The sequence below is a fragment of the Enhydra lutris genome, unplaced genomic scaffold (genome assembly GCF_002288905.1).
Source record: "Enhydra lutris kenyoni isolate GAN:26980312 unplaced genomic scaffold, ASM228890v2 scaffoldscaffold4, whole genome shotgun sequence".
NCBI lineage: Eukaryota > Metazoa > Chordata > Mammalia > Carnivora > Mustelidae > Enhydra > Enhydra lutris.
This window is the reverse complement of record NW_019154088.1, coordinates 9,219,071-9,238,761: the sequence shown is the minus strand read 5'-3', so window position 1 is coordinate 9,238,761 and position 19,691 is coordinate 9,219,071. Positions and strand designations below refer to the sequence as shown.

General features: G+C 49.8%; 1 protein-coding gene across 1 annotated transcript; it reads right to left on the bottom strand.

The window, feature by feature from the left end:
• Positions 1 to 4,301: 4,301 nt before the first annotated feature.
• On the bottom strand, positions 4,302 to 7,050 carry LOC111161384 (InaF motif containing 2). Its single transcript, XM_022525008.1, has one exon. It carries the CDS (start codon positions 6,921 to 6,923, stop codon positions 6,465 to 6,467), a length of 459 nt encoding a protein of 152 aa, XP_022380716.1. The 5' UTR covers positions 6,924 to 7,050; the 3' UTR covers positions 4,302 to 6,464.
• Positions 7,051 to 19,691: the final 12,641 nt, after the last annotated feature.

Sequence of the window (19,691 nt, the reverse complement as noted above, 5' to 3'; positions counted from 1 at the left end):
AGAAAGCACAGACTGAGGCTGCTTTCTCTCAAGTGTGCTGGCCTGCGTCACAGCCTCTCATTAAGCAACCACTTGACGCCGGTGAAGTGAAACAGCACAGACCTGGCACCAGAAAGAATGAATGTGGCACCCACTGCTCCTTTTAAGGACGAGGAGCGCAGGCCCTGGGGCAGGAGGTGAAGCAGACACAACAGTACCTTTGTGGGAGGGGAGAGCAGATTTTTGCAGGCCTGCATACTTCTTTTTAAAGATTATTTATTTATTTATTTATTTGACAGAGAGAGATCACAAGCAGGCAGAGAGGCAGGCAGAGAGAGAGGAGGAAGCAGGCTCTCTGCTGAGCAGAGAGCCCGATGCGGGGCTCGATCCCAGGACCCTGAGATCATGACCTGAGCCGAAGGCAGCGGCTTAACCCGCTGAGCCACCCAGGCGCCCCCAGGCCTGCATACTTCTTAACAAGCTCCTGGACAAGTTCTCCGGGCACCTTCAAAAATAACCAGTAACACAGGCTTTTTCCCTTTTTCCTACAAACTCTGGGGATACGGTGTTTCCTTTCTCTCCAGCAGGGCAGCTGGCTTCAACCAAGAAAAAAGGTCAAAAGTCACCTTATAGCCATCTGTCAAAACAAAAATACCTAAACCCTAAGTTCCAGAATCAGAGGGAGAGTCTGGGCCAGTGGTTCTCAGGTTTTAGTGTCATGATCACCTGGAAGGCTAGTTACACACCAAGTTGGGCCCCACCTTCTGAAGCTCTCATTCGGTTGGTCTGGGAGGGGCCGAGACATGGCATTTCTAACACGTTCCCAGGTGATGCTGACACCGATGGGCGTCAGGGTATAACGTTTCTCTCCAGGTATCATTTTGCCCAAAGGGATGGGCACTCGCTTGAAACTATGTTACCTCCTATGTATACGTGGTAATTTCAGTCCCCAGATCTCCAGGCTATCTCACATCAATTCCCTCCAGTGGCTCTCACGAGTTCCCGTTGGGTTAGGAGGAAAAAGTGGGGCCAAGGCCTAACCAGTGTCATTACTGAGTCTGCAAGTTTCCTATTTTTCAGTTCAGGGTCCCTTCTGAGAGCACACGGCCTCTCCCTCCCCCGGCCACACCCCAGGTCCTTGTGATGTCCTGAGACGGCCACGCACACAGAGGCTGACTGCCGTGTGATGCAATCCTGCCCAGACTACCCACAGGGAGTGGAGGTGGCCTCCAGGTCACAAGCTGGGCAGAGACTTCAGCTCATGACTCTGAACACGGAGGGAGCAGAGAGAGGTGGATTAATAAGGAGTGCCTTGGTCATCAGTGGAACTGCTTTTCTGGACAAGTCTGTTTGGGGGCTTTGGGGCCCACCTGACACACTGTAGGCAGTGAATAAATAGTTCTCAGATTAATAGTAGTGGCTCGTGGAAAATATTCTAAGGGAAGTTAGAATCCTATTGCGTTTAACTGGTAAGCCTACTGTAAAAACAGGTTCTGGAAGTTAAGAAAACAGGGCAGTAACAAAGGTAGATTCTTGTTGGCATGACTGTAAATGGCTTGAGGGAGAGAACAGTGTGGGAATTTTCTGGTCCCTTATAGCCGCTTAACAAATGTTTATAGAATGCATGGAAATTGGTCTGGCCCAGGTGCTCCTTCCTGACCAGGTGGCTCATGTAGACAGTGCAGGACTTGGAGGCATGGCTTTTTCTGCACTGAGGATGGACAGCCTGATGGAGTCTGGGTGTGTGGTTAAGGGGGAAAAATTGTTTTTGTATTTTTTTAATTAGCTACTGGAGAGAACAAAGAGTTTAACACAGGTTTTGTGGCAGCAGAAACCCACAAACTTTGTCAGCAAGTAAAACAGGTGTGACAAAAACCGTCGAGAAAGCAGGTATTTTCACAGCTCCGCATTGGGCCATGGGGCCAGGGCAGAGGTGACAATGGATGAGACACATAATCTATGTTGCCCCTGCTAAGCACTGTGTGGGATAGAGCTGGGGACTTCCGGTGCCTGGAAAGACCAGGCAGATGGGGCCCAAGTCCTTCACCTTGGAAACAGACTGTGGTCTGCGCATGGGTTCTCTTCAGGCATCAACTCCCCTGAACCAGACTGCGGGCTGTGGATGTGGGAATGCAAATGGATTACACCAGCAACACCACACTGATACTGGGGCTACTTCTATCTAACACGACAATCAACCAGACGACCAACAACCTCTGAGCACCTATGGCTCTGTGCCAGGCACCAAGCTCAGTGCTGGTCCCAAGAAACGAGCAAAGCTATCGGGGTCTATCCCTCCACTGAGGGAGACCAAAAGAAAAAAAAAAAGTATACAGCTGTGGTCCTTTTGTTATTGCACTGCAATTCCAGAAATACCTCCATTCTCTGCAGACAGGAAGGGGAGGACAATTATTACCCCTTTTAATAGCTGCGGTAGCCCTAAAGCTCAGGACCTGACCTTTCGGTTCCCCTAAAAGAAACATGTAGAAACAAGTAGATGCTCTCCACTCAGCATTTCAAAACAGGATATAAATACTCAACTGAAGAACACAGTATCTGAGAATTCCCTAGTGAAAACTGAAAAACAAGGTAGACAGAAAAGCTTCCCAAGCTGTGGTCTCATACTGTGCAGAAATCCAGAGCTGTTAGGAAGAAAAGTATTTCTTATGCTTAAAACTTCACAGAAACCCTTCTCTACACCTCAGCATCATGGGGGAAAGAAAGGATTCCAACAAACTTAGTCTAAACAGCTTAGCGAACTCCTTATCCTTCACCCTTTGAAACTTTACTTCCAAGAGAGGATGATCTCCTCCTTCAAACACAGGCCATCAGGGAGTAATGCCCAGAGGAACTTCTCATGGAAGTAAACACCTAGAAACGATCCTGGTCATCCAGAGGCAAAGCAGGTAAAGGAAAGTAACCCCCTCCCTGACTTTGCACAGACCTCTCCTTCGTGATGGACAATTTTGCAGCTCATTTCTAACCCGGGAAAATAAAGCTGTTCCCACTATGGCTCCCCACCAACCCGACCCTGTTCTGGCCAATGGTGCCCTTCTTGGCGGTCAGCGGGCTCTTGCTGTACACACTGCCTGCCTTATGTGTCCAGTGTGTGAAGCCGTGTGCCACTGCAAAAGCCACAGGTCACCATCTACACAAAGGCTGGGGGGAACCAGAAGAACCCTGGAAACTCTTTCACTTCCCTTCTGCTCTGCCTTACCAAGCCCTCTCACAGAAAGCCATTGTGTAGGCTGCAGAAGGAAATAAAAGAAGGGCGGACTTTTTCCAGGCTCCCCTGCAGACTACAAGGTGATGTAAAAAGCACAGAAGCTACCCCCCTACAGCTTTGGAGAAGTGCAGGCCTCAGGGGGCCCCACCGACACTGGCTTCTCACTCTTCTTTGTACTGGGCAGCATTGTCTAATAATGAGCTCAGCTCAACTGTGTGCCCTGTATTTTGCAGCATAACTAATCCCTCATATTTTGCTTTTCACCCACATGTCTTTTATTGTTTGCTTTAGGGGGAGAAAAAGCCTCCCCTCTGAAGCAACCTACACCTTCTCTCAGCCATTTGGCTCTCTCACCTGCTCCCCTGTCAAAGCTCTGACCAACCACTGCGGGGGCAGCAGCACGTCTCTCCTGGTGTTCGCGATTCAACTATCCACGGCCGGTGGTTCACTGGTGAGAACAGTGATGCTAGCAGGTGGCTCATCCTCACCCCAGCTCTCAGCCAGCTCGATGTTTGTAAGAATTCTTTTTTTTTTCCTCCTGGTAATAATTCTTAGTATCTATACTCACTGGTCCCTTAGCTTCCCCAGCTAGGCATCTGCTGCTCAGAGTCTTTTAAAAGCAGAACCTTTTAGGGGCTCCTGGGTGGCTGAGTTGGTAAAGCATCTGCCTTTGGCTCGGGTCATGATCCCAGGCTCCTGGGATCAGGCTCCCTGCTCAGCAGGGAGTCTGCCTCTCCCTGCTTTGTACTCTATCTCTCTCTCTCTCAAATTAAAAAAAAATTTAAAAATCTTAAAAAAAAAAAAAAAGCAGAACCTTTTCAAGGTTTCTGAAGGCTCGTAAAAGGTGGCTGAGCCATCACGCTTCATCTAACCCCATGATTGCTTCCCGACTAAGATGCATTCCTGTCACCCTTCACTAATCAATTCCGTCAGGCCATCAGGCACAGAAAACATCAGAGCAATTACTTTTTCCTCCTACACCTATTCATCAACATCCATCCACCACCTTGCAGACCATCTCTTCTTCCAACCTCTACTCCTTCCCCAAGGAGTACGAAAAAGAAATGGTCAACTTACACAGGCTTATGTAGAGTTCTTAGAATGTATTTTTGTTCACCTGAAAAATAAAACTTTTAAAAAATATACAGGACTTTTTGAGGACAGGTATATCTTAAATGGCTGAATTATAAATAATGTCTCTGGTCATGTTCACAGCTAGAGCTGGAGCTAATGTCCCAATTCCAGTGAAGGCTTTAGAGTCAGGAGGCCAGCAGCTGGACCTACGAGTGGTCTCTCTAGACTCTTTGATCCATCTCAAAGTGGATTCAACAGTCCAGAATGCAGGGATGGGAACAGGGGACTGGATTCCCAGATGTCCTCCTGCAAGTTCAAAGGATTCTTAGAATAAGAGATCAATTTACAAATTATTAAAATATAAGACTAAAAATTCACACAATAAATATAAATTACAGGCTATTATTGGAGTTATAAAGTGGCATTTTATGTTTCTTCCCCACCCCCAGACCCCCACCAAAAATTTAAAAAGGCCTCAAAGGCTTCCTAATGACCAAAGTCACATCAGCTGCTCAGAAATCTCCTCCAGCCAAGACACCCTGGAGGTGCTACCAGCCTGCTCCTAGGCTATACCAGCTCAGCTGCTGTTACCTTGCCCGAAACATGGCTTAAAGCAAGACTTGTGGTTCTGTAAACTTGGATCAGAGCTAACTAGAGTGTAGGCCAGAAAACTGGAGACAAACTGTTTTAGGACTCAGGTGGATAAGTTTGTCTTTTTTTTTTTTTTTTAAAGTGCCTAATTTCCCAAAAAGGAAACACTAAGGGGTTTGATATCTTGTCACTACCCACACTCATTGACTAAAAGCAAGTGGCAGAAGGAAATGAAATCCAAATTGAGGATGTATAATTCTTGCTATCCCAGAACTATACAGATGTCACTTTCCTTGGTGTTTCTCATCTCCGTCAAAGTATAGGCTGCGTGTAAGTAGGGTTTATCAGGAGAGGTAAAGACAAACCAAGGTAATTTTCCCACGGCTGGTCTATTAACTGGCTATCAAAGCACAATCCTGAGCTTGAAGCCCACCTTTAAGCCTTTCTGTTTCTGTGAATACAACGCAAAACCAGAAAATGTGCTCAGAGCTCTGGTTTCACACAGATTTCAGCCTAATTGCAGGGCAATACTGTCACAGGCTCAGGGAAGAAGGCAGGCAAGGGTGATTACTGGAACAAGACAAGATCTCGAGGAGTGGACAATAAAATAAAAACACTTGTGAGCCACTCTACTTACAAAAGCTTGCTCTTCCTAAAAGAACTCTGTGAGAAAGCCAAGGACTGAAGCACAGAGGCATTGCTCTTACCCCTTCCTTCTTCCCTGGCCCATATCCAGATAGTCAGGGCCGCAACAGGAAGCCTCTTTCTTGGGGGCACTAGGGTGGGAAGAGGAGGGGATTAGTTCGTTCTCCACCCTCCCTAAACGGCTTCTACTTCTAAGGTTTTCCACTGTCCTTTCAAGTCTAAGGATGATTATACTCTTGGGTCATAAACCTATCTTTCTGAAGTAAGGGGAACAGAATGGGTGATGGAAAAAAAAACCAACAGTGTTTGTGCCCTTCTGGCTAGCTGCACTTTGGGGGCCAGCAAAATAGCCCTTGCATGACCCCATCAGTGGGTAGCTACCCAGGGTTGTGGGAGGATACATACAGTTCTGTGTAATTATAGCTTCTAGTGCATATGTCAACAACTATATACAGGGATCGATAAATTAAATGCATCTGTGGCCACTGCAACTAGGTTAACGTACCTGAGCTCCACTACTTTTGGTGCCCTCCTTGCGAGAGCTTCAGCTTATTAAAGAGCCCCTATAGCTCCCTCCTTCCCCTGAGTCTTGGGGGGAAGCCCGAGTCACTCGTGCACATAGGATACACAAGAGCTAGCGGCGAAAAAGGGTTCGGAGCTGGGATCTCCCCACCCCTCCCCCCATTCCCTTTATGGCTCAGGGCCCTGGCGCAGCACGGTCCTGGGAAGACCAAACCCCGAGCCCCCGGCGAATCGTGGTCCCTTGGCTGAATATCGGGCTGCAGGCCACCCGCTCCCGGGGCGAGCTGGCGATCGTTGCGGGGAAGGGAGGGCGTTCACTCCCGTGGGGGTCACTCCCGCGGGCTCCCCGCCCCGTCCTGCTGCAAAGTCCTGCCTCCGGGCTTGGGGAGGGGAGACTGGTTCCCGGCCGCCCCTGGCGCAGAGGGGTTCAACGACTCCCCGGCGCCGCCGCCGCTTCCTCCTCGTCTTCTTCCAGCCCCCGAGGCCGCTCCAGCGGCCCGGCCAGGGGACTGTCGGCAGAGGGCTCCGGAGGCATGGGCCGCGCCGCCTGCAGCGGGGGCGCGTCGCGCGGTGCCTCGCGGCGGGACGACCCCGTGGCATTGGGCCCCGCCGCCGCCCCCGAAGTCCCGGACGGGCCGGTGGCGTTGGAGCCGCCGGGGGGCGGGCCGGCGGCTCCCCCCGAGGTCCCGGCGCCCACCGGCTGCCAGATGAGGCTGTAGTAGACGGCGAGCACGATGGCGGCCAGCGACACGGAGAGCACGTAGGCGAACACGGTGGCGAGCCGGACCCACTTCTTGTTGGTCTTGGCCGCCATCTTCGCCTTCTTGTCCCCGGTGTAGGTGGCCGGCTTGCCCCGCTCGGCCGGGGCCGCGTCGCGCTCCTTCATGGGGGGGCCCCGGCCTTTGCCCCGGTGCTCCACGGCCCCGGCTGGAGGGGGCCTGGCGGCCTGCGAGGACTGGGCAAGGGGCGGCCCGGCGCCCTCCGCTCCCGGCAGCTCCGCGCTCCGCCGCCGCTCCTCACGCCGCCCGCCTGCAGCCCTCCACCGCGTCGCTGCAGCCGCCGCCGGGGCCTGGACCAGTCACTGCCGCCTGCGCCGCCGCCGCCGCCGGCCGGTCAGCTGCTTCCCCGCCGCCGCCACAGCCACAGCCGCCACAGCCGCCCGGCTCCGCGTCCCCATCCGCTGCTGCTGCCGCCGCCTGCCCGGCCACCGGCCGCCCGGTCTCCAGTGGCCGCGCGGACGGCGCGCTCCGCTCCAGCACGGCTCCCCCACCTCGCGCGCCGGCACCAGGGGGCGGGAGGAGCGCTGCTGGGGGCTGCCTCTTAAAAGGGCGACACCAGGGTCCGGAAGTGCCGCGCGGGAGGCGGGCTTCTGTCGGGCGCCGCGAGCCCCGCCGGGACGCCCCGTTAGGAGAGAGTTAAAGGAGGCTGGTTCTTAAAAGGGCAACGGCGCCGCAGCCCAGCGCGGGCTGGCGCGACGAGGATGAGAGCCCGGGGCGCTTCTTTAAAAGGGGAACGGCGCAGTTTGGGGCGGAGTGCGGAACTGGAAAGGGAGTGGGGAGGGGAGGTCTGAGCAAGGAGCTGTCAACTCTGGCGCCTCTACCTCCTCTCCAGACTGTCCGAAGTGACAGATGGAAAGGCTGCAAGGGCTGCGGTCCTCAAGCCTGCGCCCCACAAAGTGGGGGCGATAACACGCTCATGCTCTCGGCTCATGCCCCGCTCCACGAACCTTAGGAGCGGGTCTCCTGGACCCCTTCACTCCTAGTGGGCCTGGTCCACATCCCGCACAGGCAGCTAAGGAGCCTGGAACACTCACCGCGGTCACAGCTGGTCGCGCCCTCTCCTCTCCTTCCCCACCCTCTTCGGCCGCGTATGGGGTTTGGGGCTCTTGTGAAATCTTCCCGATTTCCTCCCTCGTTCTCTTAGAGCCCGGGTCACGGTGCGCAGACCTTTTAAAGTTTCTGGGACAGAACCACGTGCTAAGGTGGGCTCTCCAGACTCGCCTCCCATCTTAGTCCCGAAGTTCGCAACAGGTCCCAGATCCCGCTTTTTGGGGACTTCCGACTCCCAGCTTTGGACTCAAGGAGCTGCACTGAAACGGTGGCTCTCAGAAAATTTCCGCTCTCTGATTCTCTCTGGGCCTGGGGGTCTGGGCTGTTGTCCACCCCTTCTCCCCCCTTCCTTTGTGAGGTTTGTGACCCCTAGGGTCGGGCTGGTGCTGACATCCCCTCACCAAGCTCGGAGTCTCAGTAGCCGCTTTCCCCTGTGCCTCCCTGGTCCTTCTGCCCTCCTCTCTCCAGCCTTCTGTTCTCCCCACTCCCTCTGCTGAAGGCTTTCCAGAATTCATGGTTCCCTCCTCCCTGAATTCTACTTCCTGTGTTCCTGGAGCTGGGTGTGCAGGCTGCCTGGGTGTCTTAGTGGGTATGTGAGACTGTGCCTGTGTGATGGTGTGTGGGGGAGAGGGCTGTAGTGGTGATGGGATCCTGTGTGTGACACAGGCCCCCTTCATGTGTGAGACTGACTCCTGGCTCCTGACTCTCTGGGACAGGACCCTCTCTGCCCTTCCCATTTTCCTTTCTCCTCTACAAGAATCTTTGCCTTCCAGACACCTGTCCCTTTATAAGGAAGCTCCTCCCCAGCATTCCTGCCCGCTACCTCAGCCAAACAGAGGCCAAGGGCTACCAGAGCTGAGGTACTTGATCAGCTGCTTAAACCATGGGCCTGTAACTCAGCCCCCCTCTCTCTCTCATTCCTGAGACCCAGGTGTGAGTCTGCCACTAGCAGTGACCAATTGCATGCTATTTCCAGAAATAGCCTAGCTTGCCTTTGTACTTTCTGAGAAATTTTAAGGACATTGGAAACTTGGAGTGTTAATTTCTTTTTGCAGGCTGTTGGGGGAAAAGACCACCACTCCTTCTCTGTCCTGCTCCCAGGTTGTTCCCAGCTCGCCCAGCAGGGTGGCCTGTCAAGTTAAAATCTCTGAATTGTCTCTCGATGTTGTCTTCTCTTCTCTTCCCTGCTACCTGGTCTTCCTGGCAGAACTGATCAGATCAACTATACAAGGGTGAATTATTTTGGAAGATTCCAGGTAAGGCCAACCCAAAGCCTCTTTCCATTCTCTTTCTTGAGTGTACTCCATATTTCTTCTGTTGCAAAGTAAACTTTCCTCTTGCTTGGTTCCCAGTGGGGTAGGAAAACAGCATGTCACTTTTTTCTATGCTAAGGAATAAATATACTCAAAGCCCTTATTCAATTCCTCTCACCCTATTCTTCTCCAAACGAAACAGTGCCAGATTCTTTAACCTGTCATCAATAAGCCCTATTTATTAGCTGGATTTACAGAGTGTCTTTTACCCTAGGAACTCAAAATGCTTTCAGATATAATTGAGCCTGATCTCCCTGGTGCCGGAGCCATTAAGAAACCATTAGTGTATTCCTGTTGCAGGCAACTCAATGGCCCCCTAGTGGCCTGAAAGTGAATATGCTTCTCTAAGTGCCTCTCCCCAACCAAGGGTAAGCAGTCAGAGAAATCAGAAAATCAAGGCAGCTTGGGGACAGAATGTGTCCCAAAGGTCATCTTTTGTTATACCCCCAAGGGCCCTAGAACCTCCTCCACAACATCTCTATGGCGCCTTCTCCAGCAGCAGCTAAGACAGTATCCCTGATGGTGTACCTTATTGTCCGCTCTATAAGGCAGCCTTTTCAGCTTTAGAAAGTTCTGACCCATTGTAACAGTAGCAATATCCTTGTCCTTATTATGTGCTGGCTCCAGATTTAGCCCTTCCTTTCCTCATCTCATTTGTCTCACAACAGTCTAGAAAGCAGTTACTCTTTATCTCCATTTTTGAGATGAAGAAACAGCCTCAAAGAAATTAAGTAAGTTGCTCAAGGTCACATAGCTAGATAGAATTCAAACGTGAGTCCTTCTGACCCTAGGGGGGTTCTGACCCCTGCTCTACTCTGCCAGGGATGTTCAGGGGACTGCTAGGGAAGGAAGAGGGCGATACGGGCAAGCTACAAAAGCAGCTATAAAAGTGGCCAACATGGAGTGGTAGGAGCCAGGAGAGGGTGTGTAGGCTGGATCCGTGGGGAGCTGAACTGGAATATTAAGTTAAAAAAAAAAAAAAAGGAGAGTTTATTGATATGGGAGCACTCTCAGGTGAAATAGGATTTCGTACCCTGACAAGGATCCTGGGAGACAGAGAAAGGCAATGACTAGCCAAGGAAAAAGGAAATGCCAGAACTGCCATAGCAGAGGATGGAAGAAGGCTTCAGAAAGCTCAGAGAAGTGAGCCTGCTATGGTCGGTACTCTGTGTAAGGCCAGAAACTCACGCCTGTCCTGCAGGAAGTCCCAAAGGATACTCTGGTTATCAAAGCAAAGAGGAACGCACTGGGAGAAGCTCTTTGGCTGTCATCTGAACGTCAGGTGCGCAGCAAGAGGCCATTACAGAACTGGCTATTTGATAGTGATGGGGGTGATAGGACCATGAACTAAGAGAAGCCAGAGGTTGGTACACTACAGTGATGAGCAGCAAGTTGGATGCAGTGGAAGGTCCCGATGGTAGAGCTAGGCAGACAGGGAATAGAACAGAGCATCCCTAGGGCAAACTAGATGGGCAGCCAGGAATGGTTTTGCTCAACCCATGCCAGTGGTTCTCAAACCTTTTGATCTCAAGATCGATTTCACTCTTGAAACTGACATCTCCAAAGAGCTTTTGTTTATATGGATTATCTCTATTGATACTGTCCCATTAGAAATAAGACTGAGAAATTTATAAAATACTTACCAATTAATTAAAAAATAATTAGCCCATTATGTTAACATCAATAGTATATTTTTATGAAAAGTAACTTCAGGGCCACCTGGATGGCTCAGTCATTAAGCTTCTGCCTTCAGCTCAGGTCATGATCCCAGGGTTCTAGGATGGAGCCCTGCATTAGGCTCCCTGCTCAGTGTGAAGCCTGTTTCTCCCTCTCCCACTCTCTGCTTGTGTTCCCCTTCTCACTGAGTCTCCATCAAATAAATAAACAAAATCTTAAAAAAAAAAAAAGTTACTATATTTATGGAAGGAAAAAAGTTAGTGAAAGTGTGGCTTTTTTCACGTTTTTGCAAATCTCTTAAAAGTGGCTTTATAGAAGACATCTAGATTCTCGTATCTGCTTCTATTGGCAATATGTTGTTTTGGTTAAAATATATGAAGAAAATCTGGCCTGACCCAGATATGTGGTTGGGAAAGACAGCAGCATTTTAATAGCCTTTTCACATAATTTGAGACTGCACCAAAACTCAACAAGTAGTATTTTCTTAAGTGGTAGTTGTAATGTAGAATATGAAACTATATCAATGAATTCAATCACATTAAAGTGTATTAATCTACCTGCACTATGAATGGCTCTTCTACCCATGCATAGTTTTATAACATCCTTCTTTGGTCATTTGGAAAACACTGGCTCATTGGATTATATTGATCTGTCAAATATTGATACAATCCATTATACAATATTAAAAGTTGTATTTGTTAATGTCAGAAAAATTTATTGGATTCTGTCAAACTCATGGTAGTGCATAGAAGTTTTCTAAAATTCTAATTTTCACTGAAAAGTTCAAATTTTAAAATGAGTCACAAATATTCTCCGTTGTTTTCCTCAAAGGGACAGGCTTAGTTGGTTTGAATTAGGAAAAAAAATCTGCCAAATAACCAAGTCTTACAACCACAGTTTATCTGTCAAGTTATTTCAAGCAAAAATGGTCTTCCATGAAAAAAAAATTGTACAGCTCGTAACTCAGTGGTGCATAAGAGAGGCCCATGATACTTCTGCATTGAGTATGGTACTTCCCATTTAATAACAGAGAATATTTATTTTTATTTTTTTCAATAATATTTTTGTTTGTTTGTAAGTAGGTTCCACACCCAGCGTGGAGCCCAAGGTGAGGCTTGAACTCATGACCCTGAGATCAAGACATGAACTGAGGTCAAGAGCTGGACACTTAACTGACTGAGCCACCCAGGCACCCCTAACAGATTTTTTTTTTAATTTTTAAGTAATCTCTACATCTAATGCGGAACTCGAACTCACAACCCCGAGATCAAGAGCTGCATACTCTACGGAGACCGGTGGACACCCAGAGAATATTTAAAAGACATGTATTTAAGGGTCATGATTTAATAAATTTTAGCAATTTTCATTGCTTCATTAAGGACAGTTTTAAGTGAAACTGACTCTTCTTTCTTTTTTCCTTCCCTTTCTCCACGCCCCTCCCCCATTCCCTCTTTGTTTCCTTTCTTTCTTTTGTCTTCACAATGAACAACCAAAACAGCTTGGTGTCACAGCCTTGCTTTGTTAAGGTGCCAGAAGATCTATCCACCATTGCTTTTGCACTGTGAGTGCAAATGTCTAGGCAGTGAAAAAGGCAAATGACATTCTAGTATAATTTTGACCTTGTGAAATGGCCTCCAGGAATCTGCAGGACCTCCAAGAATCTGCAGACCACACACAAAATTGCCGAGCTGCACAATGAAAAGAAATCAAGGATGAAAGGCCAGGAGACTGATGGACGTTGTTCTGGTATAAAGTCATAACACCTTGTCCGGTTTCCAGACCTGATTCAATTTTCAGATCTAGAACCTATTTTTTTTTTTAAAAGAGGGAAGCAAGCTCCCTGCTGAGCAGAGAGCCCGATATGGGGCTTGATCCCAGGACTCCGGGATCATGACCTGAGCCGAAGGCAGAGGCTTTAACCCACTGAGCCATCCAGGCACCCTAAAGAAGGCTTTTTAATACCATGGCCATACAGCAATGATTTCACTAGTCCTTCCCCAAAGGGACCCATGGCCATTTACTTGGGTAACTATACACTAGGGAAAGTGAAATGCCATTTTTTAAATCAAAGATTTTTATTTATTTGAGAGAGCGCATGAGAGGGGGAAGCGTTAGATGGAGAAGCTGACTCCCCACCGAGCAGAGAGCCCAGTACGAGACTCCATACTGGGACTCCGGGATCATGACCTGAGCCAGAGGCAGACGCTTAACTGAGCCACCCAGACGCCCATAGCCAAACATTTTAAGGTCATGCAGTGTTTGAATTATATTGATATCTGGGGATCTGAATCATCATCAGGGCTCCCCGGAAGAGAGGCCCTGGGTAAACATATGTATAGGCTCATAAGCTATACAAATGTTGGTTAGAGGCTTAGAAAAAGCAATATTGGGGAAATGGGAACACGAAGGACTCAGGGAAAGGCATGTGGATATATGAGCGAGCACAAAGCGTGAAGATCTATATATTGCATGTTAATGTCCATCTGAGAACCTCTGCCAGAGGAGACATTAAATAACCAAGTAAATAGAAGGACTTGGCTAGCTGATGTTTGCCAGCCTCTGTCACCAATCATTCACGTTGGCACAATGGGCACATGAATAAAGCGGCCATGTTGGCACAGAGGAGGCCACACACAGGCATCCTGTATATGGTGGTAAGGGTGGATCCAACAGAATGGGCTCCCACTCACCAAGGCTGATCTGCCAATTGTGGCTGCCAGATGTTCAACCTGCCAGCAACTGATGGTCAACCAGCTACTTGGTAACAAGTTGACTACATTGGACCCGCTCTTCTCTGGAAAGCTGGTGATTAATCTTGACTTGAATCAGCACATGTTCCGGATATGGATTTCTCTTTCTTGCCAAAGGCCTCAACCAGCACCACTCCCTGAGGGCTTAAAGAGAATTCCATTTACTGACATGGGATCTCACATAACATAGTAACAGAGCAAGAGTGGGCAAAAGATCGTGGAATCTTCTGGGACCCTCATGTACTTTGCCGTCCACTTGAGCTGGCAGAGTAAAAGAACAGCCTTTCAAAGGTGCAGCTGAAGGGCCATTTTAGAGATGATGGGACACCCTGTTCCAGGATGAAGTGTGTACCCTATTCAATAACTGTAATATTGCCCAGTGAGTATGAGCGAGAGGTCTACGAAACCAGGGGTGGAAGGAGGAATAACCCCACTTAACATCACTCCCAGTGACTCTTTTGGGGAAGTTTGTGGTTCCTATTCCTACAGTTCCAGGCTCTCTAGGTTTAGAGAATCTGGTTCCCAGATGTAGAACACTTCCACCAAGGGACAGAACAAGAATCCCATAAACTTTTAGTGTGGCTGCTTTCTGTCCTTCAAACTCCTTGTGCCAAAAGACCGGTAGTTAAAAAAAAAAAAGAAAAAAAAGAGTCACATTCTCGTAGAGGTACTTGACTCTGATCCTTTGGAAGAGATAGATTTGCTGCTACAATGGGGTCCGGAAAATAGGTTCGGCACCCTGGTCATCTGCTAGGATGACCTGCCCAATTTTTTTTTTTTTTTTAAAGATTTTATTTATTTATTTGACAGAGAGAAATCACAAGTAGGCAGAGAGGCAGGCAGAGAGAGAGGAGGAAGCAGGCTCCCTGCTGAGCAGAGAGCCCGATGCGGGACTCGATCCCAGGACCTGGGATCATGACCTGAGCCGAAGGCAGCGGCCCAACCCACTGAGCCACCCAAGCGCCCCTGACCTGCCCAATTTTGACAGTAGCAGGGAAATGCAGCAGCCTGGTTTGAGGAGGACATGGTGATTAGAGGCTCATATCCCTTGAATGAGGATCTGAGTCATTTTACCAGGTAAGACAACTAGACCCATAGACACACAAGTTGACGGCAAAGAGAATCTAGAATGGGTAATGGTTGGGGAGTGGGGGGCGCTGAATATCAGTTATGTCACCAAGATAAGCTGCAGTACTGGGGGCCATAGTTCATTCCACTCACCTTCTCGTAAGTTTCCCAGGGAAAGCAATCACCAGAATCCCGGAGGAGTGATTCCAGGTAGAAGGAGCTTAGCACAGAAGCAAGTAGGTCTGAATTGCTCATAGTAGGTCCTGCCATGATCGCTGTGGTTACTACCCAAATCCCGCCTTTGGGACAAAGAAGCTTATCCCCATGTTGCCAGAAGTGCTGGCCTGACGGCTGAGAGATGAGTCTCTCTCCCGGGAATTCCTTAAGCCGCCTAAGGGAGAGGATTTGCCTGACTTCAGGAGCCCTTCCTAGGGATAATCTGGCCAGTGTAGGGGTTCAAAGGACCAGTCCTCTTGCTTCAGTTAGGGCCATCTCAACTTGCCTCTGAATGGTCATCTCAACCCTAAACCTCCTCATGGAGGTGTCCTTTGTGGTGACTGTGTCCTTGATTGATTCCTACCGCCCCCATCCTGATTCCTTCCCTCCCTCAAGGGTGTTGTGTTGCTTCCGAGAACACCTCCCAATAAACTTCCCGCAAGCAAATCTCTGTCTCATAATGTTTCACGAGAAGCCTGACCTAAGACTGTCACCTAAGATTCTAACCTTTAGGACCCCAGAGGACAAGTCTAAGCATCTGAAGGTGGGTCTCGTGGACCACCGCTGTCTTCCATGCTGTGGTTTTCTCTAAGTCCTCACAGCATGTGTGGGCTTCCTATATCCTCGCTGCCCTTCACCAAATGTTCTCCAGCTTGTGTGTTTCCTCAGGATAAAGCATCCTAAACTGAGGTCCCCCGCGTATCTCGGTTGTGGTCTGACACGCATGCCAAGAATGAGAAGGGGCTGAGTCTTTCTCGGTTCTCGGGCCCTAGCCCTAGCGGCTCGCGGGAGCCAAGGGTCAAGCACTTTAGAAATCCAAACTCCTTGCCTTGCTTCCCTCTCCCCCGCCACTCATTCCAGGTCCTGGTTCAGAGGGTCTGGATGCAGCCAGTCTCACAGTATTCTCAGAGCTTCCCAGGCCATGCTGTTAGATACCAAGATGGAGAATCACTGGGCTCAGTCCTTTAATTCAGCAGCCCGAGAGGCTGTCCGCTTAGCTAGCAGCCTTTTCATTTGACTCATACGGAGCTGGCTGTCAGCAAAAAACCTCAGTTTTATTCACACATGCCTCTGCTAAGCTGCCACTTTCCCACCCTGTCCTTGTACAGTTGGTGCCTTGGAGCCCAGCCCGGATCTCTCCGTTGAGCCCTGTTCCTTTTACCTTATGAGGTTCAGGCTGCTCTCCATCCAGCAGGTTAGGAAGTTTTGGGATCCCGAGCGTATCTCCCAACACATTTCCCATCCTCACTGGCTTCCTGCTATCCAAAAAGGTGAGGGGCTTGTTCACTGTACCTTGACCCAGGCCCTGATAGAAAAGGTGGGCCAGCCCAGGAGGAAGGACAAAGTCAGCTGACAAGGTCAGCTCTGAGGGCATCGCTTATGCGTCACACACCCAGCCCACCGGGAGAAGGACAGCATCTAACTTCCTCCCATTGCGCTCATAAAGACTGATCCATCTCACAGAGAGATAAACAGAGGCAGAGAATATGAAAACCGGGTCCAAGAACATCTTGCTGGGGTAGGAGTCAAACTTTCCTGCCATCTGCAGCTCTCATCTCTAGGTTTATCACCTGTCAGAGGAAAGGCAGGGGAGAAGAGTGACAAGGTTGGCTCTTCTGATTAGAAAGAGAACGATTTTTAGAGTTGGAAGGAATCTGAGAATGAATCGAAAGCTTAATAGATCAGGGAGCTCAGGTAACTTGCCAAGATCTCACGGCAAACTTTTGCTCTGGCTGAGACTAAACTCTGGGTTTTGAGGTTGGGCCCAGCGCTCACTCTTTCAGGTAAGTTTGATGGCACTTAAAAGGGAAACACATAGGGGAGGCACCTGGGTGGCTCAGTCAGTTAAGCGGTGGACCCTTGATTTTGGCTCAGGTCATGATTTCGTGGGTTGTGGGATTGAGCCCCATGACTGGCTCAGCACAGTGTTGGCTTGGGATTCTTCCCCTCTTCCTTTGCCTCCCCCCCTTGCCCTCCCTCCATCCCCACATATGCTCTCTCTCAAATAAATTTAAAAATTTATAAAATTTTTATGAATTTATAAATTTATAAGAAAAAAAAGATGCTCTCCCTCTCCTTCTGCCCCCTCCCTCTCTAAAAAAAAAACAAAAAAGACGACAAAAAAAACAAAACAAAAACAAAAACAAAGGGAAACACACATGGGAGTTATTTAAGTCCCAGATGGTTCCTTCTATGATTCTAGAAGGGCTTGGCATAGGAGGACAGGCAATGTCTTCCCCCTGGGCTTTTGCAGAAAACTCTTTACAGTCTTTCTTATCCTCCCCAAGGGACCAGAACCAGCACCTGCCTCTCAGCTGCCTTCTCCACACCCAGCCCTCAAAGTGCAGAGGGTGGCTAGATCTGGAGCCACTGCTGGACAAACAGCTGGATGGGTGGACGGCTCCTGGTCCTCACTCTCCCACCTGCCTCAGGAGGTTGACCCTTGTCCATAATTTGAGTCCTCACGCTCATGACTTCATGAGTTCAGTCTGCCTGCTTCAACAGGGGAGAGCCTGCTTCAAGTCCACAACCAGGAGCACCCCTAACTCTGCCTGCCCTGGGAAGATCCATCAGTCCCCAATCCACACAAACTGCTGAGAAAAAGATAGAAAAATCACTCCAAAATGCACTCCACAAGTGAAGACACTTGTGGAAAGAATAGCATATATACTGAGGACGAAGTAATGAGAACTGTATTTCCCTTGCCAGTGTCCGCTAATAAATAATGGTGATAAATAACAATAATGATACTACTAAGCTCACGGGCAGGCACCATGTTAAGTACTTTCCATACATTATATTGTTGAAGACTTACAACAGCCATTTGAGGTATTATGATCTCCACTTTATAGGTGAGAAAGAGGCGGCACAGGAAGGTTAAGTATCACAAGATAAAACAGCTGGTCAGTGGCTGGATTCATGGAGCAGTGAGCGTGACTCCCTATGACAGTGTGGGAAGCGAACCCCTGAGGATTCAACAACCAAGCCATCTTCATTCTGAAAGGAGCTAGCCATCGGCCTGAGAGGTGCCCTCTGCCTCCAGGCTCCCAAAGCCCACTGCTTTATCAGGTAAGTTATGGTATCAGGAAAGAAACCAGGCCAATCTGACTCTCCTGTTTGGCTATCAGGTGAAGATCAAAGTTCAGTTTCCACTACTGATCTCTGATGAACAGGTTGGGAAACCACAGCATGGGGTCCCCACACAAAACCGCCAAGTGAGCCTGAGAATTCCAGACCTGCCTCTTGGGTTCTAGGCCCCAGGATCTCCTTGGGAGGCATTACGCTGAATACAAGTTCTTGGCCGCCAAAGCTCACACATGCCAAACTCTCCAGCGAACTTGTTTCTGTGGATCACACAGGATATAGACCCGCCAGTGACCTCCCTGAGAGTCCTCCTTGCCTGGAGGTACGTGCTTTCCAGTGTGCCCACAAGGGGGCACCCTTGTCCTTCTACCTTCTGCCCTGCTGGGGTGGTGGGGGGGGGCGATGTGAGATGGGCAGTGTGGGGTGCCTGCTACTCAGCTCAGCCCAGGAGCCCCATTTCCCAAAATGGCTATTCGTGTGGCCTCCCTGATTTTTCTCCATAGTCACTCCAACATGATTTATGCAACATTTTTCTTTGTCATTTCACATTTTAAGAAACCTAAGTGTATTTTTAAAAGAAAAAACAAAGTCCTCTTTGATGAAGGTTTTCCTGGCTCCCCTTGCTGCATGGATTTCTTGCATTCTGAGGGCTGCTAGGTAGGATGTGGGCAGGAGAATACAGGCCCTACTGAAGCTACAATGGGGGGGGTCTCAAGAATGGGGTCCAGGCATGGCCATCACTGGCCAAAGATGGGTAAGGCTCTATTCTGTGGATTAGAGCCTCAACCTTCAGAGCCCAAGATCGACAGGATCAGAGTAAGGAGTACTGAAATCTCTGCCTTCCTTGCGGCATCCCCAATCCCATGACAAGAGAGGAGCCTGTCCCTTGTCTTTCCCCAGGCTGAGGGAGAGGGAGGGGATTATCTTTCAAAGCAGACAAGAGGGAGAAGGACTTGGGTGCAGGACCAGGGACGGCTGCAGGTGACAGGTGTAGGGTCTTTGGGAAAGGGCCAGGATTTCCCTTGCAAAATCCATTCAAACAGACCAAGAGGGAACCTGATCCCTGGGAGGGAACAAGGAACTGCTGGGGCACCAGATGGGCCCCCAGAGGGGCACAAAGCTGGAGGGAGGCAGGGAGGAGAGATGAGAGCCTGCAGGCTTGGAGGGAGGGGAGAGAGGATGAGTTCTGAGGGCAGAGGGCAGGAGAGCAGAGAGCAGCTCCAGAGCTTCTGCCATAGCCTCTGAGGTCTTATTACCAGATCCACCCCACTGGTCTCAGAATCTTGGAATCCCTTTCCTGGGTGAGGGTCCCACAGTTGTTCAGGGGTGGCACAAAGGCCCACGGTAGGCCCTAGGGCAGAAAGGCAGGCCCTGAGAGGGGAAGGAAGTCCCAGGCAGAGCTCCCTGCTCCCCCAGCTAAGTTAAGAAGGGTGATAAAGAGGAGCAAGTTAGGCAAGAGGAAGTGAGCTGGCTGAGCAAGGCTGGGACTGAGCTCCCTGGGCCAGGTCAGTGTGAGGTTCATGTACCCTGACAAGGAACCCAGAGCCAAGGTCTCTCTAAGCAGCCTCCTGGTCCCAGCATTCTCACCCAGGCCCTGGGCACGGAGCAGAGAAGAGAGCCTGGCAAGAGAGCACTGTGGAGGCTGGTGGCTGCGTGTTGCTGTGTGTTGGGTCATGTCTGGTCTATGGAGGGTCCAGGCCCTGCCAGGCCCAGGGGG